We start from the raw sequence: 13,424 nt of genomic DNA on the forward strand, positions 1-13,424 counted from the left end.
GATTAAGGGCTATACAAATAAAAATGACTTGACTTGACTTTACAAAGTATGGTTTTGCTTTCACTTTCATTTATAAAACTAACACCGACTTTAGAGTTTAGTATTTGAAATGGAATCTAAATGTGAATAAAAATAAGATGGTACATTTCAAAACATTTGCATTTTATTAAAAAATACATTCAAAACGTAAAGTTTGTAACCCCGGGGACTTCCGGTCTGGTACCTTTGTCATGTTCAAACAAGTCGTAAGGTGGCGCTGTCGGTAAATGGCAGCACCCAGAATCTCCCTAGATTCGCCTTGTTGACTAAAGCCACCGGAAGCGTCTGTTTCCCGCATGCTTACAAGTTTATATATTCACAATGTTGTTTGTTTTCTGTAATGACGGTAAATATAGTTTGTATTCCACTGCTGTTTTGTTTTGACACGTATTAGCTTTTGAATTAATAAACGTAATGAAGCCATCTCCGACAACTTACATTATCATGAATAAAGGTAAAGCTGATTGTTATGTTGTATGTATATTCATTTCGCTCTTAACCCTTCTCGTGTGTTGGGGTCGTCAACGACCCGTTTTGGATTTGAATACAAAAAAAACACATTTGTTTATTGCATCAAGGCTTTTTGGCTTCGTCATGTATGTCTTTTTAATAAAAATAAAATAAAACGAGTTTATTGAAAATAATAAATTTGTATTATTACTGTAGGTTTCAAAATGACAAAACACTTGCTATAGCCCAAACTGAAATCATAAGTGGACTGGACATATTGTCCATCTACTACAAGTAATAGTTTTCCAAAGAAGACACCACAAGTGTCACTTTTTTCCCCACAAATGCATCTTAACACATACTTGCATACGTAGGCATGTTTTTGCACACATAGACTTCGAACTTGGTCCTTCTTGGCTGCTGTCCTTTCTTGCCAATTTAGATTTTGTGTTTCGATTTGATCTGCTTTTTATAGTCAAGTCAAGTCATTTTTATTTGTATAGCCCTAAATCACGAAGAGTCTCAAAGGGCTTCACAGAGTATTACACTATATTACACAGACTATTTTTCAGAATCAAGTCAAGTCACATTTATTTATATAGCCCTTAATCACAAAAATGTCTCAACGGTCTGCACAGGATTACAATTACAAAATTGCACAATTACCTAAACTTAAACCAGCATGTAGCAACTTGTATAAAAGCTCTAATCTAAACGTTTTTAACATTGTCCTTGAAGTAAATATGTATGGGTCAAAACTGACCCTAACACTAAGTGTTTGTAGGTAATAATATTAGAATAAAAGAAATACAAAGACAAAATATTTGACAGAAGTGTTGTAATACCCCTAAGTCATCGTCTGGTAACAAAATAAACTTTTTTTTTTATCTATGGAAAGCTTTAGAGGTTGATATTAACATTTTTTTTCATAATTGAAATTGAGGGGTATACCCCAGAGAGCCACGACAAAAAAAGACAAAACAATATTTTCATGCATAAAAAGGCCGAACAAGGCACTTGTGTTATTATACCTTTAATCAAATCAATAACTTGAGGAGTCTTTTGAGTATGGATACTTTTTTTCCCTTTCAGACTGGGCAGTACTTCAGGGATCTTTCCTCCTGGCTGATAAATTGTGTACGCCCTCGTCCCTGAGCTCCCTCCAGAAATGTGACTGGGGCAAGGTGGGCAGTCCAATCCTGGCTGCTCTGAGGGAAATCTGTGGTGAGGAGAATGTTGGTGATCGTCTCAACGGGGACATACCTTCTTTGAGAAAACAGTTAATTTGTGTCCTGTGGTTGAAGTTGTTGAGCATGGAGCATGTGGAGGAAGCATGGAAGGAAAACCCCTTTTTCCCACTCCAAAACCCCCTGCCGGAAGTCAACTATACTGCCCTGATAGAGCTTCTGAAATCCTTGTCAGCTGCAGACATATTTGCACAACTTTTACTTAGTCTCCCTCCGTGTCAAATGTGTTCTGAGTTGGAGCGCTTGTTGGAACACATGAAGAGCAACCCCGTGGGGGAAGATGATGTGCATTTCTTTCTTGAGTTGTGGTGGCAACTTTGGAAAGGCAGAGATGAGAAATTTGCAGAGGGACACAATGGCTTTGAAATGTTGTTTGCGAAGCAAGTTGCTCGTCTTACTTCTCAACCTTCTTGTTCGACACAACATGCTGCTAAGAGGCTGAAACTGGACTCATCGGCATTAGCAAACAATACTGACGTCCTGGACATTCTCTTTCAAACACTCACAGTTTTCAAAGATGTTATATCCAAACCGGAGCAATGCTTCCAAGCACTCTCTAATTGTCTAGATGCTCTTTACACAACCTTCCTAATGGATCATTTAGTTGTTCTTCCAATCAAAGACAAAGTGGAGTTTTTGTCCAAAGCTATGATCGTCCAAGAGAAAGACGGAAGCAAGATGACTTCTGAGAGTATTCGAGATGCCCAGCGAGACCTCAGAGCTTCTTACACTCCATCCCAATTTCAGCCTGGCAGATTGAGCTTTGATGAGGCCCTTAAGAGTGTTTCAGCACTCATCCAGTTGTGGCAAAACCATGACTTGCTGAAGGTTTCAAGCAACTCTCCTGTCAACAACTCCACTTTTAAACTAGAGCAAAGTACCCGTAGGATGTTAATGGCTCTCGAAAAAGTTACAGTGACGGGGGAACAAGAGTCAGAGAAGGTTAAATTCAGTCATTTACTGGCATCACTGTCCTTCCCCATCGTAGAGAGTTCTCCTGAGGATAGTATGAGAGTTGCGGTGACCATCATCACTCACCGGCTGGAATATTTCTGTGACGTTGCTGTGTTATTTGCCAGTGAGAAGAGCTGGTTGGCCCAAACCGAGCAGTGGCTGGATTGTCTGGAAAAGAATGAAGCGGCCTTCCAGCAGTGTGACGCGGTCATTCAACTGGCCTCCTCTCTCACCAGTCACCTCAACAGCGATGATTTTGGTTTGGACAGAGGCAAGAGGCTCCTGAAAGTCGTCCTATCAGTCTTCACCACACTTTCCTTGGAGGACAAGAATAAAGTTTTGGCCGTTGTTCTCAACTCCTCCACCGAGGGCTTCTTTGGGGGCCCGGGCAGCTCCGGTCTAGCCACCAGCTTTGAGCAGGAGCTCAACATGGCTTTCAATTGCCTCATCCAGGGAGGAGCTTCCAAGGCAGAAGGCAACCTTAGCACAGCAGTAGCTTTAGTCGCCAGAGTGGCTTTTCAGAACCCCAAGGCCACTTTGAGATCCTGCTGTCATTCTGCTATTTTCAATAAAGGGGCCTACGCTCTCATCTCTAAGATTCTTAAGCAGTTGCCTGTTCTTGGAGGTCGCCAAGAAGAAAGTGATGGGAAGAGGTGCCAGACGCGGTTACTGTGCAGGTGTCTGCAGGACGTCGTAAGAAGTCGGTCACTGTCTGACAATGACAAGGAACAATTCCTCAAATTTGTGGCTCTGTTGATGGTGCCAGTGTCATCAGGCAAAGGTGACAAAATGAGTCTTTTGTCACCGCAGGAGCTTGTCAACACTTTTGTCCTTCCTCACCTCTCTATGTCAGGTCAGTGGATTCATCTTTAATATCTGGATAATAACTTCTTGAGAGCTTTTTTTGTTATGCTGTTCAAGTTGTTGCAGGTTCAATGCCAAATTTAAAAAGGCGTGTAGCAAGGATATCCCAACCTTTTTCCAACATCTTATCATGGTATCAATATGTTGTTACTATGTTATTACCAGGTTAATTAGTTGACCTAGGGCTAAATAGACTCAGTCAAACACAAAAAGAATCTTAACTAGAAAAGCACAATGACCCGGCACTCGTGAGCTATTTTCAGAACAGGCCCGCGGGCACGTCAACTGTTTTTAAGGGGCAACGCGTTGGAAATCGCTGCCTTACATTAATCCCTCGTTGGATTCCTAAAAGGTCCCCCAACAGTCAAAACCCGTAAAGTAGGAACTAGGGCTGCAACAAATGATTGTTTTGATAATCAACAAGTCGGTCCATTATTTTTGCAATTAATCTATGAATAGGATTTAAAGAAACATTTTAAATGAATTTTCATTCAAATATTCAAGTGTTGGACAGTTAGACACTTCAAGTTAAGTCACAGTTATTTACTCATTCACACGAAGGGAACATTTGGACCGGCCATTTAACCTAACATACATGTTTTTGAAATGTGGGAGGAAACGAGAGTGCCTTGAGGAAACCCACGCAAGAACGGAGAGAACATGCAAACTCCACACAGGAGGTTCGATCTCATATCCTCAGAACTGTGCCGCACACGCACTAACCACTGTGCCATCGTGCTACCCTAGGTTGAGACAGAAATAACTTATTTTAAACCACTTTTAATGCAAGATTACAACACACAGCTGGTGATTAACTTGCTGAATGCCACTATTAACTTATTAGTAACAATTATTTAATATTAATTATTATGATGATTGATAGTTTTACTATATTTTTTCTGTATTCATTTAATTTTTTGACCACTTGTAACAGTTTTTTTTATGTATCCCAAACAAAGGTGATAATACACAAATTGCACGTCCTATAAGACTAGATACTGTATTTATTTAACGGGGCAGGTAGGAAACTTGGTAGATGGAACTCTAAATGTTTGTGACAGTTTTTTTTCTGACTGGTTTTTATTCGAATGATGTTTTATTGTGAATTGTTTGTACTTATCCTGTGCTGAGTTATTGCGATGAGTCAAAAGGAGCCCCTTGAAAAGGAGATACTAGATCTCAAACGTTATCCTTAAAGCAATAAAAAAAAGAAAACAAATAAGTACCACCTTAGTACCAGTAATTCAAATTTAACTCCTAAATTCTTAATATTAATTTCACGATTTACCAATTTTTTTTGAATTCTTGCTTTCCAAAACTTTGAATCAATACATTTCCCCAACTTTAGTATGAATCATACTGATCTCAGTTGTGCCTTATTCAATGCGTTAAGAGTTACCAACGTGCCTTTCAGATTATACATTTAGCAGTTAATCTTGGTTCATTTTTTTTACATGTTCCCATTTAAACATTTTGTTTTTAATCTCTTACAGGCAACAACTTCATTGATGTCAATCTTAGTCTCCAACTTCTTCATGCTGCCTTATGTGTGGACACCCATGAAGGGGCCTGCTCCTCTTCAGCTCACTGGGTGTTGGAATGCTCCCCATTTCCTTTGCTCTTCATTCTGACTCAGCTGCAAGACCAGGCCCTCAGGTTGATCACACCGCCAGTAGCAGTTTTTTTTCCCATATACAGGGATCAGAATTTTCCGCGGATCCGCGTATTTCCGCTGTTTTTGAACCCCAAAGGCATTCCGACTTTTTCACTTTTTCTCTTGCGTTGCAAACAAATTCAAAATCCGACTGTCTCACTCTTTCCTTTATTGCTCTGGCGCACCCTGGCGGCCGTTAGAAAAATTGGCCGCATTGTCGCACTAGCTGCAGGGACTGAACTGCATTTCAACTTATCTTGCAGTATTTACAAAAAAATCAGTTATGTGGGCAAATTATTTTAATCTTCTAAAAATGTTACTTAAATGATAAATATAAGCATGGTTTTGGACAAGTAAATTGCCTAAAACCCAGGTTTTTTGTGTGTGCCGGGGGGGTTTGGGTTTGGGGGGGCTCCGCCCTGGTTTATTCCTGGACGCTGGCTATTTCAGCTGAAAATGAAAATCTCCAGTCTGATCCCTGCATATATGCTGCAGTCCTTTGTTAACATGGTTAATGGGGACCAGAACCCCCCGCGATATGCAAAAGTCCGCGAAATAGCCCCTCTTCCATTTTTAGCGTGTGCTAGGCTGGTCCTCTGAATAATGGATTCCAGCCACATGGAGGCTGTTCATTTTTGGCGCAAAAAAAAACAGAAAGAAGAGCCCCTCCATGCATGTCACATAATTGCTTTCCAGTCCCTGGCTGCCAGCAAGAGTCAATTAGGGATGATAGGTTGCGGCCGTATGGGTACTGTTCATTTTAGACAGTAAGAAAAGGAAAAAAGAGCCACCACGCAAGAAACGAATTATATCGCGGCCAAAACAGTGCAGTTCATTTCATCTTAGGCGGGCCACAGTTGAATGCTTCAGCGACCAGATCCCAAAACAAATCGCTCTGCCAGCCCCTGCTCTCAGTATTACTTGATTGGAGATAATGGATTGTTGCCACAACCATGCGTTTCCTTTTTTCACTTCTCAGATCAAACTAAGCATTGTACGTGACAAACATTTTGAATACATGCAGCCAGGTGTTCATATATACCTTTCAGGAAAACTAACTTACTTCCCACAATGCCATTCCCTTCATTCAGTTCATTACGGCCAAATTACTTCCCACAATGCAATTCTTGTCATTCATTTAAAAATCTTGTGTGGTTTTTAAAAACTTTGCAAGTCAGCTGTACCACGGGCTAGTTTAATGTCTTACAATATTCTTGTGGACCGGCCCAATAACAACATCAACAATTTGGCACCATAACTAAAAATAGTGTGATGATAAGATAAGACCTAATGCCTTTTCATGCGTTATCTGTATCTCTAGTGGATGGGATCTGGTGCAATGATGTATGTCGGTGGATTTGTTCAGACCGAGGACAATAGACTTTGGCCTGGACGGATCTATTGACACTAACAAAGATGTTATATAATGAAATTGTGAATATGCTTGATTGCTAATAAGATTTTCGAGAAGGGTTGTTCAAACCTCACTTTGTGTTTGCTGTTAAAAACGTCATATTGGAATATAATATTGTGAATGTGCTTAATTGCTGTTGAGATTGTCATGATTGTTTTCTGTTATTAGTGTCAATAAATTTGTTCAAACCAAAAATTATGAGGGCACTTTTCCAGTGCGCCTCATTTATGGAAATATATATCACAAAAGACTATTTTTATGAGGTTGCCCTTTTAATCCAGTTTGCCTTTTAAAGTGTGATGAATATGGTTATCCAATTAATGTACATGATCTATATTGTTAGGATTTGAGGTTCTACACAACATAAAACAAAAATCCTCTGCTGTTTCGTTGCCTTTCTCTGTATCCAGGTGTTGGGAGCAAGCACCAGATGGCGCTCTAAACCACTGGTCCATGGAAAGCAAAGAGCTACTGACCTCGGTGCTAAACACGCTGGCCCAGGTGGTCGGCGCTCAGGTGCAAGCTTCTCCAAGTCGCTGGTCCAGAGCGCTCTTCTGGCTTCGCGATAAGTTGAGCGGACTAGACTGGACTGTTTTCTTCCACATGAAACCCGTGTGGGGAGAGCACTTCAAAAATGAAGTTCCAGCCTCATTGTTGGAAGTGTGTGATCTTCCTGAGCAGGTGGGGGTTCACTTTTCACAACACATTTTTTTTGGTCCGTCTTGTGACTCGAGGCCGCTACCTCTGGCTTGTGTCATGATTGCAGCCTCTCTTGCAATTATTCATGGTGCCTGTGCAAGTACGTGCATGTCGACAGACCCGAACCCGATTGAAAAGTAAAACAAAACTGGGACTAGCACAAAAATGAGGCCTCGTGGAGGATTTGTGTCATATTAAATGAAACAGGATTGCCCAGTCAAACAGGCATTTATCAGGGTAATTGGGTAATTAGGTCCATCCATCCATTATCTGCACCGCTTATCCTCAGTAGGGTCGCGGGGGTGCTGGAGCCCATCTCAGCTGCCTTCGGGCAGTGGGCAGGGGACACCCTGAACTGGTTGCCAGCCAGTCGCAGGGCACACAGGGACAGACAATTCACTCGCTCATTCACCACTAGGGACAATTTGGTTAGGCCAATTAACCTAACATACACGTTTTTGGAATGTGGGAGGAAACCGGAGTGCCCAGAGGAAACCCACACAAGCTCGGGGAGAACATGCAAACTCCACACAGGAAGTTCGATCCCATGACCTCAGAACTGTGCCGCACAGGTGCTAACCACTGCGCCGCCGTGCTGCTGGGTAATTAGGTCAACTAGCATAATTGGTACTGGGTTACAAGGCTAGTTGGAATTAAGCATGGGCAATAGATATCTCTTCCGGAAAAAACAAGGTAACTGTTATGAAATGACTTGATTTTGGTGTAATTGTGGCCTGTGGAGTCCTTTCAGACATTTTGTGATTGGGGCTATACAAATAAATCCTTCATTTTCACCAAATTACTTCCCACAATGCCATTCTTGTCATTCATTTCGGAATCTCTTGTGCTTTGCAAAGACTCTGTAAGTCAATTGTACCACGGACCAGTTTAAAGTCTGACAATATTCGCGTGGACCGGCCCAATAATATCAACAATTTGGCACCATGACTAAAAATAGTGTGATGATAAGACCTAATGCCTTTTCATGTGTGGTCTGTATCTCTTGTAATAATGCACATGTAACTATAGTGCTGGGATACGTTTTTTTATAGGAAGTCCTTACAGAAATTAACTGATACCAACCATACTGCTTTACACCTTACACTACCGCTTTTCTCTTCTTGAAAATGCCTACCGATTAAAAAAGAAATTATACTTCCTTTTCAAACGTAAACAGCAAAAAAACAATCTTGACTCAGAGCTAATATTTTGGTCTACGGCTGCTTTATTCTGAAGCAAGAGTAAGTCTTTGTGCGTGTATAAACTGCTCCATTGATCACATATGATTTCTGTTTTTGCAAAAGTTTGCCACTTATGGTACAAGTAAAAATTGGGTTGGCATGTATGCTAACAGGATTGATGCTAAATTGTAACGCCAGTTGGAATAAAGCATTTAATGGGTATATCCTCCCCAAAAATAAGAAGGTACTTGCTATTCAGGTAACAGCAGTTTTTTTAGGTAGTGCTCTCAGCAATTAACTATCCGGGAAAAACATTATTTTTCTCTCTAGTTTTTCTAATGCAAACTGCGAACCTGTACACAACTGCCAATGTTGCTTTGATAGCTAACAGGTTAGTATTGTACCTTTTGATATTTTGGAGTGCGTAGTTTGTCAAAATTTCGATCCTTCAAGCAACTCCAAGAGCAAATGATGAATCATCAATCATACACTAACAAATATAAATAAAGAAAAAACACAGGGAAGGGAATCACGTCATTCTTTCCATTCCTCCTTCTTAATATGTTCCGCACCAAATAGCCTCGCTAAAAGTAAGATGAAAGCATATTGTCGCGGTGGAAAAAAGAGCATAAGGGCTCTTGGAACTCAGTTGGGCATTGTTGAAACATTCTCAGATGCGGTGCGTTGAATGTATGCTGCAAACTGCAAATAAAAAATGCCGTTTTTATCAAGTTAATCTAGGTTTTAGATCAGTGTATAGTGTTATAATAGTCTGTCCAGCCCTTTGAGACAACTTGTGATGAAGGGCTATACAAATAGACATGACTAGACTTGACTATTTAAATGTTGACTTTTCCTTTTATTTATTTACCGGTACTGTCTTTCTAACTCTTTTTAACAGGACTTACATGAAACATGAAGATAAGTCAGCATGTTTTCTTTACTCCTATGTGTCTTTCCGTCGTCTTTAGGAGTGGTCGGGTCTGAACCTGCCCCAGTACGGACACGGCACAGGCCTTCTGGCGTGGATGGAGTGCTGCGCCTTGTCCGACTCCCTTCAGTCTACAATGCTGTCTCATCTGGCCGTGGACCAGCACCAGGCAGAACACGTCAGCATGTTCAGCAAAGGCCTGCTGGTGGCGCTTGCGCAAACCTTGCCCTGGTGCACCGTTACCCAATGGAGCCGATTACTCCGGACTTTGAAAGAACTGATCATTTCCGAGCGCCTCCGTGTGCCTTTCTCGCTGGAGTATGTGGAATTTCTCCCGCTCCTAGATCTGAGGAAGTTCTCCTACGAGCTTCGCCTCTCGGTCCTCATGCTCCGAGTCCTCCAGCTGCTTTCCGGATCCAGCTGTTCCGATTGGTTGACGGCCGACGGCTGGGCTCACGTCGCCAGATTGTACGCGCTATCGGTGAGGGAGGTGATGACTTCGCTGAAGGACAAAATGATCTTGCCCCAAGGAAACGATGGGGCAGCGAAAAACTCTGGATCCTGTGCTTCGGTCAATGTTCCGAAGATGCCCCAAGACCATTTAGAGAATTTTGCAGAAAGCGAGAAGGATGTGGTGCAAATTCTCAGCCAGGAGGTCCTTTTCGTTCTCAGTCAGATCTTCTGTCATGTGCAACACGTCCAGGTAAGAAAAATGAATATCAGTGATTTCATGAAATATTTAAGATCACGGGATGTCACCTGCTAAAGTCCGAAAAAGAATGTAGTAGTATTTAAAGGGACAGTGTGTATTTTTTGACCACTCGATTTTCATGTATTGTGTAGTCCAACCGAAAAAGTGATAAAAGCACGATGAAGAATACAAAATATGGAGACTCAAAGTAAACAAAACACACCATTTTACTTTTTATTTTTGTGTTTTTTTGGATAGTAGTAACAGAGATCACATTCTTGTCAACTTATACATGTTCCCGTATTTTATACGTTTTTGAAAATGTAAAATTGTGTACGCCACATTTTTATATGGGAGAAAAAGAAAAAAAGACCGATCTCAGCTTGCCCATTTTGGCTCTAGACTACATTGTCTCGGTCATATATTGCTAATATGGTCGCGGTGTTCTACATCGTCTGTCCTGCTGTGAGTAAATGGGTGCTGCGTTGTGGTCGTTATTATCACTTAATACGGAGGATTTACAAGTTGTCTTTCTTTAATAAATTGAACCCTCCGTGAAAGGTTTGCAGTGCTAGGCAATTAGCGTCGCAACCTCGTACCTCGCCTTTGTAGCATCATTTCACTCGCAGAGTCTCGTAAAAATGCTCTGCCATTTCGTTAAAACAACTTCTAGTTGTTTCGCCTTTTCATAGCATTTGTTTCCAGTCGTCAACATGTTTCATCTGGCAGTGCCTCTTAAAATTATATTCTTTGAAAACGGCCACAGTTCCTTGTCGAATTAGGCAGTTGTTTTGGATTTTGGTGAAAAAAATACTCCAATTTTCCCTTGTCCCGAAAGCAGTAGTCCTCACAGGCAACTTTCCTTTTTTTATTTCCAGTCACCATGTCCGAAATGGGATGGCTAAAATTCTCACAAAATGGCAAGAGCAAGTTGGTCAAAAGGCTACTGCCATCATCTGGTGAAATAATCAACAGAAATAATAAAATATACAACAGGAATTCTACAAAGAATACTACTACGGTCATACTATAATCCAGAAATAACACAACAAAAATACAAAAAAATACTATTACAGAGATACTGTACCTCAAAAAACCAAGAACTGTAAAACTACACAAATGGGACTACAGAAATACTAAAAGTATTACAAAAATATTACAACAGTCTATGCAGCCCTTTGAGTATTTTTGTGGTTAAGGACTACATAAAAAATATTGACTTGATTTGCGATCATTAATAAAGGGAGCATTTGGCAGAGGTTGACAGGTATGAGATAAACATGATGATACGTAAGCACTTACTGTACACTTAAAATGAAAGTTACTGTAACTAAATTAATATACACAATTTTTTTACTTGTAGTAGTTTGCATGAGCTAACTGGATCAGCTGATCCTAGCAGAAGGCAGTCATAAGCGTCTCTAGTGGTAGCTTCTGCGGACTGCTCCTGAACTGTTTTTTTTTTGCTGCAAACAAAAACTTGTATACCAAAATGTTCGCTGTTCTAGGTGCTTGAAGAAAGAGGTATCTTAGTAAATGCTTTCCAGAATTAAATCTGTGAAATTCTGACTGCTCAACAGTCTGTTCTTTACTTCATTGGATTATTTCTTGTCTTCACTCATGGATTTTCCACGTGGCTTTAAATGATTCATTTCGTCGTAAGGTGATGATGCCAGGAGGCCCACGTGAACCGCTCTTCCTGTCCAGCCTGGAGATCCTCAGCCATTACCAGAGCATCGTGACCTCTTATCCTGAAAGCTGCAGCCCACTGGAGAGTGAGAACACCAAGCACTTCTTCTGCACCATCACAGACAATCTAGACAACCAGGAAATGAAGTCTGTTCTACAGCAGAAGATTGCGCAACTTAAGTTATCTCCTGCATGATATTTTGTTTCTGATTTTTTATTTTGTCTTTGGGGGTTGGAAATCCACATACATTAAATTTAAAGCATAACAGTAATTTTGTGTTTCATCTGGATGTATTTGTTGAAGATATGAGCAAATATCCTTTCAAAAGTCTTTCAAAATATAAATCCTTGCGTGTTGATGGGAATTTTGTCTCTAGTGTCAGGTGTTTGGGGGACGTTTGGAAGGAAAACACAGAGCTGCTCTTTTCCACCATCCTGTCAACCTTTAATGAAATTTAAAGGTGTAGATTTCATCACACACTGTATTTTTTTGCGCTAAACACAACGGTCTCCAGGATATCAAACAAACCCATTTGCTTGTTTACAACCAAAAGTGGAAACCTACCAAAACGGAAATCTATTGGTTGGAGCGGTTTATTCACGCACAAAGACTAAGAGTTCAAAATAAAGCAGTCGTAGACAAAAATACTTGACTCAAGTAAATATTTTGGGGGGTTATTTAACTTTAAAAAAGCGATATATGAAAAAATATATATCTGAGCGTTTTAAGGGGAGAAAAGTGGCAGTCTAACTTGTAAAGCGGTAGTGTTGGTGAGTTTGGCTCTAAATACAAAACACTGTGGTGACGTCTGAAAACATTTATGATGCCCTTCTAGAAGAGTATTTTTTTTATGCTATTGAGGATGGGATCATATTGGATTGTCCAAACGTAAAGACAGATTTGTTGATTATTAGCCATTGCAAATGATGAAACGCCACAATACTAACGGATTAAGAGAAAGAACAAAATAATGCAAAACTTATTTCCATTGTAATTACGTAATAATTGATATAAGCATCCAAAGTTATTTTGGGGGCTAGTTTACTTGTCTTTGGGTTAAACAAGTCATCCCTGTTTACTTTTCAGTTTTGTGGATTTTGTTGTAAAAGAAAAAAACAGTACAGAACAGCAAAATCTTTTTTCAATATTCACAAATTTCATTATTTCAAAATTTTCACCCACAAATCAACTTAATTTATACCTCCGAATTATAAAACATTTGGAGGTATCAAGCTTTACATCTTCGAATCATCTGCGTCAAAGGCAGGTTGCTGAAGTTTCCTTTAATACTCGAGTCGCAATAAGAGGCAAATACAATTTGGTCCATTACAGCGGCAACCACAAAAGACACATCAGTGTTGCAATCTGGCACTATTTTTCCGCAGTATGGCTGCTCTAGGGCTGACTAGAAATAAAAGGATCAGATTTTACGCGATGCAGCTCTCACTTGTGTATTTTTTCTGCACAGTATTAGGTATGTGCTTGTTTTCGTAATCTTCATTTTGAACTTTCACATAAAAAACATGACGTAAACACCTGAGCAGGTGCTGGAAACGGCGTTAAGGGGCATGGCGCTGTTGTTCTTAAACCTAAGGGGTTGGCGCCAGACT

General features: G+C 40.4%; 1 protein-coding gene across 1 annotated transcript; it reads left to right on the plus strand.

Annotated features, from left to right (window-relative positions):
- The first annotated feature begins 316 nt into the window (after positions 1–316).
- gemin4 (gem (nuclear organelle) associated protein 4) lies at positions 317–12,353 on the plus strand. Its single transcript, XM_088346376.1, has 6 exons — positions 317–493; positions 1,582–3,543; positions 5,048–5,210; positions 7,033–7,303; positions 9,474–10,136; positions 11,788–12,353. The coding sequence occupies exons 1-6, from the start codon at positions 454–456 to the stop codon at positions 12,007–12,009; spliced, it is 3,321 nt and encodes a 1,106-aa protein (XP_088202502.1). The 5' UTR covers positions 317–453; the 3' UTR covers positions 12,010–12,353.
- Positions 12,354–13,424: the final 1,071 nt, after the last annotated feature.

This window comes from Urocampus carinirostris, chromosome 10 (assembly GCF_059441175.1).
Source record: "Urocampus carinirostris isolate Australia breed hairy pipefish chromosome 10, RoL_Ucar_1.0, whole genome shotgun sequence".
Lineage (NCBI taxonomy): Eukaryota > Metazoa > Chordata > Actinopteri > Syngnathiformes > Syngnathidae > Urocampus > Urocampus carinirostris.